At 43.0% G+C, this 20,352-nt stretch overlaps 1 protein-coding gene across 3 annotated transcripts in view; it reads right to left on the bottom strand.

Moving 5' to 3' along the window:
- The window catches only part of SETD3 (SET domain containing 3, actin N3(tau)-histidine methyltransferase), a 71,430-nt gene that overhangs the window by 49,831 nt on the left and 1,247 nt on the right, over nt 1-20,352 (bottom strand). For 2 of the 3 annotated variants that reach the window (XM_068540735.1, XM_068540753.1), the window contains exons 2-7: nt 8,837-8,979; nt 8,613-8,722; nt 6,035-6,127; nt 3,670-3,818; nt 1,565-1,637; nt 1,003-1,259 (exon numbers count right to left, since the gene is read on the bottom strand). In XM_068540735.1, coding sequence (XP_068396836.1) covers nt 1,003-1,259; nt 1,565-1,637; nt 3,670-3,818; nt 6,035-6,127; nt 8,613-8,722; nt 8,837-8,850 — 696 coding nt within the window. In that variant the 5' untranslated portion in view covers nt 8,851-8,979. The remainder of the gene's footprint in view (nt 1-1,002; nt 1,260-1,564; nt 1,638-3,669; nt 3,819-6,034; nt 6,128-8,612; nt 8,723-8,836; nt 8,980-20,352) is intronic. The other variant, XM_068540745.1, reaches the window with a different exon arrangement.

Genomic DNA, 20,352 nt, shown 5'->3' with positions numbered 1-20,352 from the left:
ATATACATATTATATGATAATTCTTAAAGGCTTCCTGAAGTTTAAAGTTTAGAAAAACAGCGATTTCTACTTGAAGACAAGAGTCATAGTTTTTTATGTATTTGAAGTATTTGATACAGGGGAGGATATAATTTTGAGTGTAACATTCTTGTGCAGTAAGCATGCTGTAAGGTTAAATGATGAACACAAAAACATTATTTCCTGTAGCAATGAAAACATAGCAGAGACAGACCAGCTAAGGAACAACCAAATCAAGCCTAATCCAGGTTATCGAATTACCCAAAGAAAAGGGAAAGGGAGCAGCTCACTTTCCCACTTGCCACCTATTAGGTACAGCAGTCCAGGAGCTGATTCGTGGGCATATGAGAAAGGGGCCAGTCAGGAGGCAGAGACACTCGCCCTTTCTTAGCTCCCAAGGGAACCCTGACACTGGCCCTCAGCCGTCTGAATGCTGTTCAAATGGAAAGGAAAAAGAACGCTGGCTGAACTGCCAAAACACAGCAAGGAGCAATCAGGTGTAATCCAAATGTTCATGACCTTATAGAGATTTCCATGTGACACTTCTACTTAGAACTAATTAAAATTAATACACAGTACACTTTGCAAAACATAAAGAAATCAATTGTCAATATTTTACTACTAATATACGTATGAAGAACCCACAAGTGGACTTTCATTTTCTTGGAAAATTTAGACATGGGGCATATCTTTTTGTACTAGATAGATTGTAGAGCTTCTAAAAGTCCATGGTTGTCTTTCGTTTTCAGAAAAATGGAGTGACTTTCATAACTTAGGAGCAACCGCTGCTTGTTTTAACACTGGGCACTGAGGAAGTCAGATGTATTCCAATCACATTTCAGTGACATTTCTGTAAAAACAGAAACAATGCACTCGATGCCTTTTACCTTAAAAAGCAAAATGTTTAGGTGGAACATTTAAGCAATCAATTTCCCTCCTTCCCCACCCTGTGACACATCCTCTAAACAGCTCCCAGCCGCTCACCTGGATGACCTTATAGAAGTAGGCGTACTGCCGCGCTGTGTTCTTATACTGGCTGAAGACGTCATGTATGGCCTGTGTGGACTGAAGGTAGCGAACCTCATCCTCTTCGAAGTAGAGAGGGGTGTCGTATTCGCTGGGGAGGGTCTGAATGTAGGGTTGCCAGAAAGAGTTAGGGTCGGCTCGCTCACACAGCAGATGAAAGGCTAGTGTGATGTTTCCCATGGCTTGAAGAATTCGGTCTTGAGAATACAAGGGCCCTGAATTAACCCAGAAGGTAACAGCATCAGTTCCACACACTGCTTTAAAAAGTGCTCATTCAAAACATATATTACAGTTATAGGAATATCTTGATAGTCATGTAACATTTAAGGTAAGGTGCCCTCTTCTTTTGACATTCTTCTACTACGTCAGATCACAAGTGTGGAAAACACTTCATGTGGATTTTGGGAAATGTTTCACTAGTCGAGAAAACGACCAAATACGGTCCCTAGCGCCACAAAATGAAATTTTATATATTTTTATCATTTTTGCTCTGCTTTGAACAAACAGAAATTATTCTCACCCAGCACTGAATTTTTAGCAGATTCAACAGTCATTAGTAATTTTCGTGGAACCCATAAAAATAATTCTTCTGCCTAGGAGGAAAAAAATAATAGTAGAATCACCAAGACATGTTACAATCGTCAATCCAGCTACATCTATGGTCAGAAATCCAATCACAATGAAATACAACTTAAGGTTGCCTATAAGCATTTCATTTCTAATTATCAAATACACCCTTAAATGTAAACATTTATGTTACAGTTAAATGAGTAGAAGCATCGTTTCGAATGCTGTTTCCAAAGAAAAACTATATACACTGGGAAAAAAAAAATCAAAAAAGCGACTTCCAACTATAATTCGAAGCAAATATAACAATTTGGGAATACAGCACAAGGGTGTTTACTTATTCTTTGCTGTACTTAAGTTCTAAAAACAAAACAAAAAAAAATTCTACCTCCAACAAAAACCCTAACCTGCCAGTGTGAATTGCTATTGAGTTTCTGAAGCTAGAGTAACATTCCTTCCTCCACATGCTTGACCTTAAAGCACACAGATACCAGCGAAAGCACAAGCCCGTAAGACATATTTTGGTTACTAATTTTTTCCCAAGGCATTATCTCACTACTTTGGCAACATGAGATGCTTCTTTTCAGGAAGTCCTGTACGTGTGTCTATACTGCCTGAAGCATGCACATCAACGTAGTACCTTGAGTGTGGTGATGGTGTCACGGGTATATGCATATGTCCCAGCTCATCAAAACATATATGTTAAATATGTGTGATTTTGTATATCAATTATGCCTCAATAAAGCTTAAAAAAACATGCACATAGTGAAGACGGACCACCACTAAGATATTCTGGGCGGCATCCATACTAATGATGCTTCTCATCAGAGATGAGAAAAATGTGTGACAGCTGGTTTACTCTTGCCTTTTACCAAGGTCTACTATTTATTTTTATGTGTGTCTTGTCCCTTACTATATATTATAAGCCTCATGAAGGAAGAGACGCTGGTGTTTTTGGAAGCATGGTATAATAACAAGCAAGGTACTATTCACACACTAGATATTTAACAGGTATCTAATAAACCAGTGCATGGCTTATCAAGGTATCACTGAAAAGTAAACTATGACTTGACCAGAGATGTTGCTGGAAGTTTGAAGGGACCCAAATAAATAACATCCATTTCCTCCACCCAAGTTCTGAACCAACTGAGAGAGACACAAGAATACAACAGATGGTGACACAAAATATCACCTACGGAATCCCAGAATTAGACAGACTCCCCACCTAGTTACAGGCAGGACTGGAGCCCCGACAGGCCTCCCCACGTGTGGCCCGCCCTGTAAAACTCCCAGGGTGGAGAGAGCAGGGGAGAGAACACATATGGCAACCAGCTCCCACGGAGAAAAAGGCCAAGCCCAGATCCTTCTTCCAAAACCATCAGATCGTTACACCTCCTCTCTAGGAGCGGCATGAGCGAGGGCCAGGGAGAGGCTGAGAGCCCCGCCGGGGGCTGCTGCTCCCTTCATCTGGAAGGAAGGACCGAGCGTGGAGAAGAGCATTTGTCCCTTAGCGCATGGATATTTCTCTTCTTCTTTCCCCTCCCCTCTGCTGCTGCTGTCTCCGTAAGTGGCACTGCCAGCCACTCAGTTACCCACTCCAGGAAACCGGTCCGCATCCTCGACACTGCCCATCCTCCACACCCCCCCCCACATCCAATCCATCACAGGGCCCTGTGTGCTCTCCCTCCCAACCGCCCAAGCCCACATCCTCCCCTTCACTCAAATCTCAAAAGCCCGCGAGGCATGTTCTCTGGTCTCCTAACAGAGGTTCAGAGATGTGACCCGACTTGCCCCACTCACTGGTTAACAGCACAGTTCCAAGGAGGACGACCTGGGAGGGGCTGTCTAGAGCCCTGGGCTGCGGCTCCTCAGGACCACAAGGCCAGCTGGGAGACTGCGGGTCAGGGAGCGGGAGCGAGGGCTGCACGCTGCCTACACGCCCACGGTGTGCTCAGGACAAGCCCGAGACGCCTGTCTCCAGGTCCTGGGCCCTCAACGCCACACCACCCAGACGCTCTCAGAGCCGCTCCCGGACCAGCAGCTCACCTACAAACTCACCTTGATATCTCTTGTTGCTCTCAGACCGAAGCCCTCTTCTTTGAAGTTCACCATTTCAAAACCCTCAACAGAGGCTCCATTTTCAGAGGCCCATTTCATTAGATCAGGAAAGTAATCTTCTCTTTTTCCATCAAAAGTAACAGACAGACCTATATCAATCCATGTTTTAGAAAACAAGAGCTACTTTTAGAACATATATCAGTCATGCTGCTCTCAGAAAATAAAAAACAGACCACTGGAACTAACCTACCTAGAAATAGTAATAAGACTCCGATCTTGAAAAAAAAAAATCAAAACTGACCACCAGATGTCACAGTACATACCTTAACTAGTGACAGGAAAGGTGAGTTAAAATCCTGAACGCCCTGCTGGTTACAGAGCAGTAGCTGCTGGTCCCAGGTGATGTGAATATTGGCGGTCAGGTGCTATTAGGTGAAATAACAGGGATGGGGAAAGCCTTCATGACCGCTGCAGGTTTCTAGAGCAACCTGCCATCTCTCATGTGCACACTTTCTTTAACAAAACTCCCATGAAAACAAAAATCAGTAGCTCACATACATGCACAAGGAGATGTGTGTAAGGAGGAGCCCTAGACCCTGATTCTAAGAGCACAAAACTGGAGAGCTCTGAATTTCGTCCAGCAACTTAAATGAGCAGGACCTGTATGTATCATGTAAGTGAAACACAAAACTTAACACTGTTTTTCTGAAAGTCCAGTAGTATGATACCATTTACGTAAATTGTTAAAATACCAATTACTACCATCTATTTGTATGGGGTTATACGTGAAGCAGAAACACATTCACTGTAAAGACAACCCCCCCCCCGAGGGGGAGGGGAGGGGAGGGGAGGGGAGGGAGTGGGATGGAAGTGTGGGGCTTCAGCTGTGCCTGAAACGCCTAATTTCTTAAAAACAAATATAAGAACCAATCAAAGCACGGAAGGAGGGGAAGAGATCGGACCAGTAGGTGAGAAGGAAGGAAAGAAGAACTTGAACCGACAAGACTCTGGCATGTATCCAATTGAGATAGTAGCTGCTTAGGTGTTATTTTCGGCACTTTTCAGCACGTTTGAAGTATCAAAAAGGATGAAAATCCATGCATAGGAAAAATCATTATTTTTTTGAGGAATAAAGAGAGAGGAACAGGAACTTCGACCACATGAGGTGCTGGGCACAGAACCCAGCCCAGGGCCTGTGGCCATGTCCCCAAGATACAATTCATGGTTAACTGGATCTGTGAAGCGGGACTGCCTGGCCTGGGGCCGTGCCAGGCTAGGTCTGCAAAGGTACCTGCTAAATGGAGAAAACTGATTTTGTTAGGGACACTCTAAAACAGAATTTACTCTTCCCTTATTGAGAACTAGTGAATGCTCTAACTTCAGTGCCAGTTATAGTAAATGGTCTCTACTCAGCAGAGAAACTCAGGATATAAAAAAACTTTTCAGCAACCAATTTGGTGAGCCAGGATTAGCACAGTTTACCATTTAATGCAAATTAACACATTATAAAAGAACCCGTCCCCACTGAGGGTTTGAGACTATCTAACCTAAAGACTGCATGTTTGCAGATGTGCATGGGAGAGCGGTAAAACTACTCCCTAAGACTCCCTAAGACAGCAAATACAAAACAAACCGTCTTCCCACTAACTTTCATGGCAATAAATAAAAGGGGAGTCAAAGAAGTTCTCTCATCCTTCTAAACGCAGGCTCCTTATTATGTTTTCTCCTTCTACCTTCCGTGTGGCCTGCATACAAATCTACTTTTTGTGCTTTACAGCACAAAAACAATAGGTATATTGAATACGATTTTCTGAATTGACACTTGGCCCCACTGCCAGCCTGAGAATCATTAAGATGCCTACTGAATACACCCTGGAAAAACACAGCTTGAGAAATATAACTACATCTCTTATTAAATCAAGACATATCTGAGTTCATCGTACATCTTGACAAGACATTAACCAATCCGTATATATTTGTGTGTTGACCACACAACACCATGTACTGACCTCAAACCCTAAAGGAAACACAGGATGCAAAAACAAATTTAAATATGTATTTCATAAAATAAAAATAAATGAAAGTTATACCATCTTAGTCCCCAGATAGAAAAACTGGCCCCGCTGAAGCTCAACATTTTTACCCCTTCCAAAGCAGCAACGGCACCTCAGAAATGGGGAAAATCCTGATGCGTTTCCCAATGCAGTTTCCCTCCTAATATCTAGGAGCCCTTCTACAACCACCAGCCAGACAGGCACGGAGGCCTGAGGGTTGATGCCGAGACCTTCATTCTCAAAGCCTCTCTGCTTATGCCAGGTTTCCACAGGATATTATTAAAATGTGATGATCATTTGAGGAAATTTACCTTTCTGTTTTTTTCGTATTTTCTCAACTAGAGACCGGATCTGCACATACTCTTCCCATTCTTTTCCTGGGCCAGGGGTAGGACTACTGCATTCTGTAACACAAAAACCATGGCACGCAAACATTTCTTTCAGCTTCACCTGTTAGTCTTCAGAAGAAAGAGGATCTGAGTTTTGTTGTTGCTGTTGGTTTATTTTTAAAGGACAAAGATACTATAGCCGTGATGACAGAGGTGAAAAGTATAAACCAGGTATACTTTTTTAAAAATTAGTTAATTAATTAATTTATATTTATTTTTTGGCTGCATTGGGTCTTCGTTGCTGCGTGTGGGCTTTCTCTAGTCGTGGCGAGCGGGGGCTACTCTTCGTTGTGGTGCGCGGGCTTCTCATTGCGGTGGCTTCTCTTGTTGCGGAACACGGGCTCTAGGCACACAGGCTTCAGCAGTTGCAGCACACAGGCTCAGTAGTTGTGGCTCACGGGCTTAGTTGCTCCGCGGCATGTGGGATCTTCCCGGACCAGGTCTCGAACCCGTGTCCCCTGCATCGGCAGGCGGATTCTTCACCACTGTGCCACCAGGGAAGCCCATAAACCAGGTATACTTTTTAAAGCACGTAAACCCTCTGAAACCACCCAGGCCACATATTACACTGTGACCACAGGACACAAGTGTGAGCACCTAACTTGCATCTACCTCATTCTTGCTGCTCTGATCAATTTTCCTCAGAATACTCGTAACAGGAAAATCTAAAAAGCTAAGCTAAAATGCAAAACATTTCCCTGAAAACTCTTGTGGATGGTGAAAAGAAGGTATATTAAGAGTCAACATTTTTTTCTAGTTAAACTCCCTAACAATGGCTCCCTAAGGGAACCAGTTAAATTCGACATAAGGACAATTAGTCAACAAACATTTCACATCCATGTGTAAGGCTCTATAATAAGCACTCTGGGGGAGTTACAAAAAGAGATGGCACAGTTGCCGCTAAAAAAGAAGCTAAGATTCTGTCGGGCCAAAACCGAAAGACCTACCGCCAAGACCAGAGCCATGGCAGTGGAAGGCTGCACCCCGGGCACCCGGCCTGTCAGCGGCCCTTACCTTTTAAAACAGTAGTATCAGTTTAAAGAGAGAGACCCCGACCCACATTCCTGATAAACCTCCTGGCCCCCTTTGTTCCCCAAAGAGAAGACTAGATGTGGTAAATAATCAACAGGGGTTGGGGGGGTAGGAACTGGGAGATGGGGATTGACACATATCCACCATTGATACTATGTATAAAATAAACCACTAATGAGAACCTACTGTAGAGCACAGGGAACTCTACTCAGTGCTCTGTGGTGACCTAAATGGGAAGGAAATCCAAAAAGAGGGGATATATGTATACGTACAGCTGATTCATTTTGCTGTACAGTAGAAGCTAACACAACATTGTAAAGCAACTCTACTCCAATAAAAATTAATTAAAAAATTAATAATAATTAACAATAACTAGTTATGCATTGACTCATAACTTAGGTTAACCAGTCTTACTTCACTCTTCCATCAACAAACACTGACTGAGGCCCCAGAATACAGGAGCCTGTCCTGAGGCCGCCTGTAGTCTAGCAGGAGAGACAGGTGGGGAGGGGCAGGCACAGCCGTGCTCTGTGGGAGCCCACACTGACCTTCTAGGGGGCACCCCACAGGGGAGGATGGGAGCACTCGGGGCGGGGGACCTGACCCTGACTTGGCTGCTGCCTGCCTCTGTCAGGGACAGAAAGCTACATTTTTATTTGGGGGTTAGCCTGTCACATAATCTAAACATAAGGGGCCAAGAAAATGAGACAAACGTAGTTAATCGAGTGACCACGGCTAAATCTGAAACATACAGAGCACTAACTTAAATTCACAATTTAAAAAAAGAAGTTACCAGTTTACACTAACTTGCTAAAGCAAGTACCGGCACTTAACAGATACTTAATTTCCTAGAACCAAGAACGGATAACCTCCACATGTGAAATTGGAAAACTAATACGAATCACTGAAAGCAAAGGGGAGGGAACCCAGTTCCTACGGTTTGCTCTCTGAGCGGCACGCCGCGCTCACCTCTGGCTTCACGGCCCAATGACCTTCAACCTTCACGTGCCATAGCTCACGTGGGGCTCAAGACACTCTATTTACTGACGCAAACACTGCGACTCAGCTGGGTTAAGGAACTGGTCCGAGGCCGCACTGTTAAAAAGCAGTGGCGTTTGGCCTGGCCCACCGGTGCGGGTGGGCGGTGGTTATGCTATAGCAGCTCTACATTCATGCGTTCTGTCGTCCAAGCCTCCTTAACCATAGTTACAGTTGGTACCGTACCTGTTAGGTAAAAGTTACCTGTTGGTACCTGTTGGTACTGTACCTCCATTTTTACAGGCGGGGAAGCTGCAGGTTGGGGAAGATCTGTAACGTGCCAGGCCCCATGGCTAAACAAGCTGGGATCTGAACAGAAGCCTGTTTCACCTCTTGCTCCCCAGACCAGGGACCCCCACGCGGTGCAGGGGTGTGAGGAGAGAGACACACGTGTCCCACACAGAGGCGGGAAGGCCAAGCCGAGACTTACTCTGCAACAGCTCACTAGTTAGGTTCAAGGTTTCCTTCGGGGACACGCTTGCTGTAGCACCAGTGCCTGATTTCTGCGTTTTTACTCGACTCTTCTTACCCATTTTCTGACTACGGAGAAGAAAAAGAAAAAACAAAGAGAAAAGCATTACGTTTCCAAAGAACAAAACTGAGTAATGAAACGTGGCACAGCAGTGGCTCAGCCTTGAGACATTAAGATCTTACCTCACAGGTGCCATATCCTGAAGTTTCCTTCCAGAAAAAGCAATGTGTAACAAATACTAGTATTTGGAGGCACTCAAATGTGAAAACAAAAATCTGCTCTGTAGTCTCTGGAAGAAAAGTTCGTTCCTTTTCACCTACAAAAACTATAGTAGAAGCAAGTTTTACTCCAGAATTTTTTTCAAATTACGTAGACTTCATTGTATATCCTAGTATTCTGTGATACTACAGAGATAAAAGTTACATCTACATTCATGTATCACAAACTATCACATGGCCACAAAAACCTATACATTCTCTCCTCCCTCTGCTTTAAAAGAATAATTTCCCATAAAGAGTAACTATATCGGACTTCCCTGGTGGCGCAGTGGTTAAGAATCCGCCTGCCAATGCAGGGGACAGGGGTTCAAGCCCTGGTGCAGGAAGATCCCACGTGCTGTGGAGCAGCTAAGACCGTGAGCCGCAACTACTGAGCCCACGTGCTGCAACTACTGAAGCCCGCACTCCTAGAGCCTGTGCTCTGCAACAAGAGAAGCCACTGCAATGAGAGGCCTGCGCACCACAACAAAGAATAGCCCCCGCTCTCAGCAACTAGAGAAAACCCACGTGCAGCAGCGAAGACCCAATGCAGCCAAAAAATTAAATAAATGAATAAATAAATTTTTTAAAAAAAGAGTAACTATATCATAAGCAACAGATTAGACTCTCTAGACAAATGCTGAAGACATTTTAGAGATCAAAGAAACTTCAGAGAGCTAATTCAATTCCTTAATCTTGTTTCAAGGAAAATCCAAAGTACCTTGCCCAGGGTTTCACAGGAAGTCGATGGCAGACCCTACCCTCGAAAGAGGTCTCCACTACCTCCCAGTCTGGCACTTCAACCACCCTGGAGCCCTCAATGGTCTAACAAATAAGAAATGGCCAGGATACGCCACAAGCAGACGAGACAGTGCGGCAGGGGATGCACCAATGGACACTGGGCAGAGATGTTACAACATCTGTCTGAAAACATTTTATAGCAGCGAGTCAGGAGATGTGTCTTGAAGAAAGAAAGGGACTGGGATGTATGAAGAAAGGGTGGGCAACTCAAAGGCAGGGCAGGAATGAGGGAAGCACATGGCAGGGCAGGGGGCACAGCACCCCAGCTGGAGAGGTCTCTGTGGGGAGCGGTGGGAAAGAGGACCCCCAGCTGCAGGAGGGCTGCAACTGTTGCCCGAGGACTTTGATCCGAGCATTCCTCCTAAGACAGAAACGCTTGAGGATGACAACCCAGGAAGATGGAGAGAGATCCCCCCAGAGAAGCGACTGGAGCCATCCACACACTAATGAATACCACACACCGCAATGACGCTCCACGGAGCCCTCGCCAACAAGCTACAATTAATCTCAAGGGAGAACCAAAAGGCAAACTCTGACCTACTTGTTTTTTACAAAGAGAAATGACTATTGCAGTGTGGAGAGCTGTAATGGGACAAAAGGTTGAAAATGCATATTCTCCCACAGTCTAGTTGATCACTGATTCCACGGCAATGACTCCACGCAAATACAGGCCATGCTAAAACAACAGAAAATAGCATTCCATTAAAGGGCTATCTTATGTAGCTTCTCTGACGCGTCTGATGCATGAAGTGTACTCTGTAACTTACGTATCTAAAAAGCCTTCTAAAACAGAAGAGTGGAACATATAGTGCCAGGCACCCTGGAACACAAGCGAACAGGTAACAATACCTAAAACTTCGGCAGCAAAGAGAATTAGTTATTTTGAGATCAAAAGAAGAAGGAAAAAAAAAAAAAGTGTGGGGTGGGGGGAGCAGGCGGAGGAGTGGTTTAAGCACCTTTCCTTAAACTCAAGGACTAAACGAGAAGGAAGCTCCCGTGTTTACTCGCTCACGGCTGAGAGCCCTGGACAGAGTACCTGCCGCTCTTCTCTGCACCAGGCCCTCTCCACATCTTCCAACGGCATCTCTGCGGAGGACCACTGAACTTGACCTGAAAACAACTAAGACTACCAGTAAGCCTGGAAAGTAGGGCTTTAATCACACTTCCAAATATAGCTTGGCAGGAAGAACTGTGAAGCCCGCCGTCAGAGATGGGCTTGCCGGCCTCTCCCTGCCAGCGTGACCTTCTGTGTGTTAGGCGCCAAACAACTCAAAAACATCACTCCGATAGGAACTCCAAGACCCTTCCCACCTCTTAGCAGCCTGGGGCACAGTGAACCCAAGGCAGCCGCACCCCCCCGCCCGTCAGTCCCCCCAGCGCGAGGACCCGAGGGCTACGAAACAGGCTTCTTCACTCTGCCTGCAGCCCCTTTCCCCTCCCCACCCCAAGTCTTCCCTCAGGAATCCCTCCAACTCCCATCACTCTCTGGCATCTAGATACCTGTCCTGAGATAACAATCGTTAATTAAAACAGCAGCAGTAGTGACCCTGTGTGCAGTCCTTAACCTCTGCCAAGCACTGGGCTAAGATCATCTCTTCATTTGATCTTCCCGGACACTCTAATCAGTAGGTATTAGCCTCATCTTTTAGATGACAGTCTCAAAAAAGGTGAAGCCCTCCATCTCTGTCCAAGGTTAGAGGTGCAGTTAGAACTCAGGTCTGCCTGCCTCTAAAGCCTGTGCTCGGCCACTGCCGCACTGCTTCTGTGACACGGAGAGCAAAAGCACAGGGCTCTGCAGGGAGCAGGAGGGCGGACAGGTCTTCCAGACCCGACACCAACAACATCCGGCCAAGCGGGAACGCCCCTGAGGATCTCAGGCCACCTGCTCGTCTTGAATTCACCTCTTGCTTAGACTGTAAGTGTCCCGCGTTCTCCCTGCCCAAGCCCACCCTTACCACTTAAATCTGCCCCCACTGAGTAACAGGTACAGATATACCACACAGGTGAAACTTCAAAACACATCAGGAAATTAGCACCTGGGAGAGCAGCTGTTCTTGAACTTCACATACACATGAAATTATACAACATGCAGGCTTCTTTTGCTCAACACGAGGTCTTTCCACGGCTCTAAGGTGACACCCAACCTCCCCAGCACAGTCCTCAGGGCCCTTTACTGCTTCACCCCATTTTACTTGCCCGGCTTTATTCTTCCCATCACCCCTTACACTACACAGCTCTAGGATCTGCTCTTGTTCTCCCCTTTTTCTGAAATAAAGCTACCCTCTGCTACCCGTCTCCTCCTTGCAAAATTTTTCACATACTCAGTCAAAATGTCCCCCATGGCCTTGAAGAAATTCTGGGCTCCTCCATGCAGCCCTCACTTCCATGCAAATCAGTAAGAACGGGTCAAGTTCAAGGTGATTAACAGATGCTAAAGGCTGGCTTACCTTGAGATCAGTCTTTTGGAATTCTCTTTGGACTGTTTCCCTCCCACAGGGATATAAGCCCTAAAGAGAGAAAGCAGCTTGCCCAGGTTGGACAGTAAGAATCTTCCAGTAGGCATTAACTTGCTTCTCAATTAAGGAGGGGTAGGGAGATGGCTGTCCTTGTCCCCAGGGGATGTACCTCCCTGGGGTACAGGATCCTAGGTCCAGACCAGCTCTTAATCTGCTCTACCCAGAAACCAGGTTGACAGTGACCCCACCCAGGAAAGCCTCCAGTCACCTGGACCCACTCTGTCCCAGAGCTCCTAATTACTCAGCCCCCAGCGCACTGAATCAGAGGCATGTCCTCAAGCCTTAAGTGTGTACTTGAAGAACTAACGCTTCTGGAGGTCGGGGGTTCTCTGTACCCAGTTCTATGGCCCAACAGCCGTTCTTCTGAACTTTACAGCCATCAATGTCTATAAGATTCATTTGCCTCTGGATTCGACATGGTTTGGCACCAATTCTTCTTGTACTTGTGTGACACCCTACCTAAAAGTACCTCAAAGGCGGTAGCCCCGCATTTACTTCTTTTCACCCCACAAAGCATCAGGCCCTCCTGCCACCCTTTGCCAGCTCCCTCAGCCCTCGGCCCCATGCCATCCCCTGATCCCACGCTCCCTCTTCTCTGCAGCCTACGTGCCTTCAGCCCTTGGTGAAGGTGTCTGAGTCTTGACTCAAACCCCAGCTCACCGACGGCCCCCTCCCCACTCCACACCCTGCAGAGCTCAGCCCTGGAGCTTCCACGGCCTCACGCGCTGTAGGTGACATCATTTACATGCCTACCTCACCCACTGGTGTGGGTTTCTGTCTTGTGGCAGAAAAAACCCAAAGCTTCCATTTCTAAATTATCTGTAGGGTCTAGTATGGTGCCACGGACACAGTTGAGGGTCAAATATTTGTTGAATGAAGGAAAATCTTATTTGAATTTACTAGTGTTACTTACGGGTAAGATTTATTTCCCATCACGATAGTAAGATTATACAGCAAGGAACCATTTTGATATATTCTCCCACCAGTGACAGAACAGTAGCCAAAATGAGACATTTACTTAATACTTAACTACTACTTCTAAGAACTAGGATGACTCTTAAAAGTCAAAACATAAATTTATACATATAAAATTCACATTTAAAAAATAGTTTCCTTTGGGAAACCGTAGTTTGTTGTTAGAAAAGCTTTAAGATATTAAATTTCATAAAAGAATCTCTCCAATAACACAAACTGAATTTTTAAATTGTTTTTGGTCTCTTAGAAAACAACCAAGCAGGAATAAGTCCGTTTCCAATAGAAATGGAAGAGTGCGACTCAAGCACGACTTCAAGCTCCGGGGGCACTTGTGACTGGGGGCACGAGCATCTGTACGGCTCTCTGCGCTGGCCAGACACGTTCCCGCCACAGCCTGCAGAGGCCAGTGGTGACCACTGGCATGGCAAGGGGCTCAGGCATGGCTATGACTTGGCCAAGAGCCCACAGCCAACAAGCAGCAGACCTATGGCTTCAACCTGAAACCCTGTGTTACGTCCAGCACATTCGCAACTAAACAAGGTCTCCTGCATCCACGTGCCAGGACCACACCAGCCGCTGCAGAAGATGACCACAGCCAGATGAGGGACAGCCAGCCCTGCGGGCCTCAAGGATGAGGAGGTGAGGACCCAGGACTCAGCCTGGATAACTCCTAAAGTGTGCGGGCAAAGTAACCAAACAGAGCGGGGTAAGGAATAAAGTACAGGTAAAGAAGAAGGACTAGATGTTAAGATTCAGTCTGAGAAAGTGTTAGAATCCAGGCTGAGTGGTTTCCTAAACTCAACCCCCTTCTGCCTTTTTTAGCTAACAAAGATTTCCCCAACTTCATGGATTTAAAATAACTACCTACCCTGTTCATTTATGATTCAAAAACTTGTTACATACAATGAATAATTTTCATTGTGAGTTCAGCTGAATCCGGGGCTAGATTCCAAGTTTCAACAAATGAAAGAGCCAAATAGGTTTCCTGAACATTCTTAGTGCTCTCAGTGGAAAAACACTACCTATTAGTTTAATTCATCAACTTCCTACAAAGACCAAATATTTATCTTCAATATTTATTTCAAATATGTATATTAGAAAAATACAAAGATGTGCTAAATTAGATATGTGTATGCACACACAAAGTTAAATTCCAAATTTTAGCCAAAGGTACAATGCTAAATGAAAGATTTTTTTCCCCCAAAGTTTAGATCGAAAGCAGGTATAATTTCCAAATTCTTAATGAATTATCTGGGGGAAACAAATATACAGTAAAAAAGGACTTAAACAATACTTAAGACAAAAGAAAATAATACGTAGAAAAGCAACAGGATTGACAGGCAAAAGGATTCTACAGTAAACAATTATAGTGGCAGTCCTTCAAAGGAAGGGGCATCTATAAAAAGAAACAGCAAGCTAAGAGTTCCACACATATCTACATTGCTTCACCAAGATATTTTAAAAATCTACAAAATCCTCAAATCTGGCTCTTTATAACACCATAAACTTTTTAGCAAGTCCATCAACAATCTCTCCACCTAAGAGATACAACAAACTTTAGAAAACAGTAAAATAGATAGCATATTCAATTATTATTTAAATTGCTGGCTAATATGCAAGTGTCATCTGTCATCAACAACCACTTCTGACCAGTGAAGTGATTCTTTCACACATAATCTGCCTAGGTGAGGAGAAATAAGAACACAGTGCATTTAAGGAACTTGGTTGATGGGGTGGTGGGCGTGGTGAGGGGGATACTTAACCCATTTTTACAAAGTATACTTCACACCTACTGAACAGACCGAGATGGAATTCAGCTGTGTGGGTTTTTTTTTTCTTTCCCCCAAAAATTCTAAACGGAAAGAATGTATATTTGCGATATTCTTGAGTTGCTTTCAACTAAATACAACTAGAATAAACATTTTTGATTATACTTATTTGGTAATTTACGCAGAAAACCTTAGCTCAAACCCAGCATCTGTTTTTCAATGTATGCTGCACCTTCCCAACCTTACAGCTGGTTTGACTAAGGGAGAGAATGGTCCTAGGGCTTCCTCCCACCTCAGGCTCCCAGCTGTAAATGGACTTGAAGGGAGTGTGAAGCCTGCCTAATCTTTCGGAGGAAGAAAAGAATCTCACTAAAATACTTCGCAGACCATTAGGATCAGATTACTACATTGAATTAAATACACAAACTACAGGATGACGGCCTAGGAAAATGAAAGCACTCCCAAATTGAAAAGCATTTAACTGTGCTAAGTTCTCTCTCCTACAAAAACTGATGGAGCATACATGGTCCTTGCGTTGGTACCATGTTAACTGAAATACTGGAAACACCTCTCTTTGCACAGTAGCAGGATCTAGTAACAGGGTCAAGCCTTACTAACTTATACAGGTTCAAGTGGCTAACTAGCACCCATCATTCCAATCTCTATCAAAGGAGACGCTGATGTGTTCACAGCTCAAAAGTACCAAGAAGTCAGGGCAAGCAGACAGGCAAGATGGTGGAATTAATTTCAACTCAGTAGCTACATACATACCAAGATGAATGTAGACCTATAAGCTGCATGTAATTAAAATTTCAATCTTTATACAGAACAATCTGGGCCGTCATATATACATATACAGATAGATAAGTAGATAGATATAGATATACACAAACTTGAGATTTAAACTTGCTTTCTACAATGTTTTTGCTATATTTCCACTAATACACATGATAATTTTAGAGACGCTTAAACCATCTTTCATTGACTTTTCAATACGTAATAGTCTTAGTTTTAAACTGCTATTGAATTAAGTTGTAAATACACTTAAAATGAGGCTCCTATTTAAAGGAAGTTGCAAAAAAATCTCTTCATAAAGCAAAGAATCATTCAGTATCATGAATAACCATTTCCTATTATAGCTTTCTAAAAGAAAAAAGAAAAATGTTAAGGGTGAAGGAACAGCTAGCTATAATCTGTCAAGAAATTACTTTCAAACCACCCACATTCCTCCCATAAGGATTCTAGATTCTAGAATTGTGGAACATCAGGTTTGGAAGAGACCTCTGGGGCTATCTGCGTTAATCCTCAAGCCTGAACATCTTTAAAATAAAGATATCTAATGTTATGTAGCAGGTATGGTTATCAAAGTGCTTTGCTCTCCACTGCCAAATTCAACCCAAGGAGACGAGTCCCCAACTTACCGTGGTTCACGTTAGGATATTTCAACTTAAATACAGATGGTGCAAGCGCATACACATTCAGTAGAAACCTTGAATTTTTATCTTTTCCCAGGCTAGTGATATGCAGTGCGATACCCTCTGGTGACGCTGGGCAGTGGCGGCAAGCCTCAGCTCCCCGCAGGTTACACGGAGCATGAGGGTAAACAACGAACACACTTACAACCCTTCTGAACAGACAGCCATTCTGTTTTTCACTTTCAGTACAGTGTTCAAAAAATAACATGAGATATTCAACACTTTATTATAAAACAGGCTTTGTGTTAGATGATTTTGCGCAACTGTAGGCAAATTAAGTGTTCTGAGCGCTTTTAAGGTCGGCTAGGCTAAGCTGTGATGTTTGGTACATTAGGTATGTTAAATGCATTTTCGACAATGATATTTTCAACATGCTGTCAGGATGCAACCCCATCATAACTCGAGGAAGATCAGTATAGCTAACACTGCCTTACTCTTCTACCAGCCAAGTGAATGAGTGAATTCATGCTTGCATTCAGTGCACATTTCTTGAGTATCTAATATGAAATGCACCGATAAGTGAGACGTGGTCCCAAAGTCTTGAGGATAAGGTGGTAACCAACTACACCCTTTGTTACGTAAATTGACCTTCAGCCAGATACATGTGCTACATTAAACAACTGAGTTTTGGAATCTAAATGCAATTATTCATGCTGTCACGTTGTTTGTTTCTGGGCTGTTGAACCTGTGTGTGCCCTGGGGCAGGCCCCCAACATGACCGTCTTCATCATAACTGCATCATCAGGCATTTCCTATATCAGGAACTGAGGTAAGCATTTTACACACTAGACAAAGAAAGATATTATGCCCACTTTACAGATGAAAAAGCCGAAGTTTAGTGAGGTTAATAAATTTATGCAGCATGACAGACAGTTGGTAGCAGAGTCTCATCAGCACAGCTCGATGTCAAATGTCACTGACGCCCAATAGTATTTCATGGATTCAGTGCAAAACCAACCCCCTTAGGGAGGCTCTGAAGGTTCATTATCTCTGAAATTCAAAATAACAGTATTCCTTTGCAGTTGTAAAACATACCATGTAAAGCTTTTACTCCTCTGGCCTTTTAAAACTATAGAGTCATTACACTGGCCTTGTCCAAAAACAAAGGAGTGGCCTCAGCTTAAATTTGGGACATGAACAAAACTTCCAAATTTTATGATAAAGGCAACTTTCATGAGTATTTTTCAACACTAACCCTTACTTTCTCTTAACTGTGCTTAACAGAAAACTATTGATACTGAAGAGTCAGGCCTATTTTCTGAGATTGAAACCTTTAAACCACTTGGTCATAGAATTTTTAGACCTTGTTATGTTCTAATGAACTGCATCGTAAACAAAGTGGAAAGTGAAATTCAGGATGGTAGATAGGTAATAAGGCTAAAATACTGCATACTTATTAAGGGCTCTATGTAGACACCTGCTTATCTAATTCTCTAGACAATTTTTTAGTCCTTCTAAAAAATAGTGAAAGCACTTTTTCCTGCCCTGTCCCTCTGCCCCCCCATCCCTCTGTACCCCCATTATTCAGCCTACGCATGTAAGAGGTTAAAATTTTACTCTGGCTTGGTAATCAGTATCACTCAGCTCCCTTTCAAAATCTTAACTTCAGAGCTGGACTTGTCTTCCACTGCCAGTCAAGAGTGTTTGGACTTATCTTGATTATTAATTAACTTCTACTTGGAAAGGACCTGAATAAGAAAAAAATTTTCAAAGTCTTAACTTTGGTATTTGAATTTTATAATCATTTGGAATCATTTTTCTTCCATTCAAATATACTTCAGTTGAAAATTGTCAATAGCTGTGTTTGTACCTCTGGTTTTACGATCTGTTTACTTCTACACCTAGAAGAAACTCCCAAATGGAAATGGAGTCTACACAGCTAATCTCTGGCTTGAGTTACTGAATGAATTTAACAACAAAAAGGATTCTGTTAATCAACTTTTTTCCCATAAGACTATTAAAATGACTTAAAAAAAAAAAAAAACAAGTCTCAACTCCTTTGTAATAAAATAAATATAATATGTGTATTAATATTTTGTTAGAAATTTATTTTTACTTTGAGAATATTATGTAAATTATATTTGCAGATCAAAATATTTAACAATCTCCAATTTTATGAGTAGGAAAATGAGATGACATAAGGAAATCCAACGTACAGAAGTCAATTTTGCCAAGTAAGGGACACTTGTATATGCAACAAAAGTGAAAACCAGAAAAATTTTAAAGCAAGGAATCCTTAATCTGACAACCTTAAGTGCTTAAATATGACTCAGAATGAACTGATACCCAAGATAATCACTTCTTCAACTGTAGCAAGAAAAAAAGGATGCAGAGCAAATCAAACTATTCTTTCTGATAAATTAATGGGCCCAAATATAATTCTTGTTCATTGAGAAAACAAATTAACTGGCCACAAGCAACTTCCAAAGTACCATAAGAATAAAGATATATTCACTCTTCAGTATTCTGTTAAAAATGTTTAATGCCATAGTAATAAATGACTCCATTTCCTTTGTGTGGGAACAAAATCTAGGTTCCACTCCGAGGACTGACGTACACGGAGAGAAAACACACTTGAAACTCTTCCTCCCTACTCCTCACAGAAGCCAGAGAAGACAAACCAGTTTCTAAAGATAAAAAAAAACCTCCCAGTGATAGATATTCATCAAACTACACCAAAAAAGATACAGTATTATTAGTTACATTTCTAAAAGCTACTGCAGATTAGTGATAAGAAAAAAGGAGACTATGTAATTCAAACATTTTGAGAGATTTGGAAAGCTTCAAACTAAACTGACATCTAGTAAAAAGAAAGAGAAACCCTGAGCCAGGAGGTAAGGTTTTCACTCATATTTTTACTAAAATTCCACACGCCACAAAGTAGGTACCTGGTTTCCATTGAATTTAGTGATTATCTGCTAAATATTTACTGCGAGCAGACTCCAGCATACTGTAGACACTCTCCTCCAGCTGTCGTCTCCTTTGCCATTCTCTTCTGGATCAGGAGAGCGGCAAGTTTTAAGGAAACGGTTGTGACCAGTTATCAGAGCTCTCAGAACAAAACAGTTTTCCAGGGGTTGAACTTCAGAATGGAAACCTATTTCAGTACAACCTTCACAGCTCTCTCAGTTTCCAGTGGCTTCTAAAGCAAAGGTTTAGTCGTCACTGAAAACGTGGCCAAAGTGTTCAGCAAGTGTTACTTTCTTCCTGACAATCTTATTGCACTCCTATCGACAGAACTGAACAGAAACTTTCATTTCTACAGCACACGTAGACATAAATGTTTTAATCTGCGAGTCCAACACCATTCCTATTCCAGGGATCATTGGAGAAGAGATGAGAAGCAACAACCATTTTACTCGTTCAGACTAGAGTTACATTTCAGACATTAAGTTACAATTTTGAATATATATAAAAGAGGGCAGACAGGAAGGGGTAGCAGAAGGAAAACCCAGGCCGTTGGGGCCCAATAACAAGCTGTTCTGCGGCTCTCTGAGAACTCGGCTTTTCAAATTACTTTCCTAGGCCGGAGAAAAACTCCTTTAAATGCTGGAACTTTTCCAAACTATCAATCACAGCAGCCCCAGCAACTAATTTGCTAAGATGAGACTGCATACATAGTAGACTGTATGGACACAATGTATCGTGGTTCAAATAAGTCTTGCCAAATTTTAGGGTACAGAGGAAAGCTGCTTTTATTTTGCTACATTCTTAAGTTAAATTCATTCACTTAAAATGGTAAGAAAAACCTTTCCAAAATTATTTCTGGTTCCTTCAGTTTTGAAATAGCAGTGGGGTCATTTTGGAGAAGAAAATCGGGGAGGAAGAGGTTATCATCTACGCATGGTAAAATTCAAACTTTTCAGTGTCCAGTTCTGCCGAACGCATACAGCTGTTGTAACCAC

This window comes from Eschrichtius robustus, chromosome 1 (assembly GCF_028021215.1).
Source record: "Eschrichtius robustus isolate mEscRob2 chromosome 1, mEscRob2.pri, whole genome shotgun sequence".
In the NCBI taxonomy this organism is placed as follows: domain Eukaryota; kingdom Metazoa; phylum Chordata; class Mammalia; order Artiodactyla; family Eschrichtiidae; genus Eschrichtius; species Eschrichtius robustus.
This window is presented reverse-complemented; position numbering and strand designations above follow the sequence as displayed.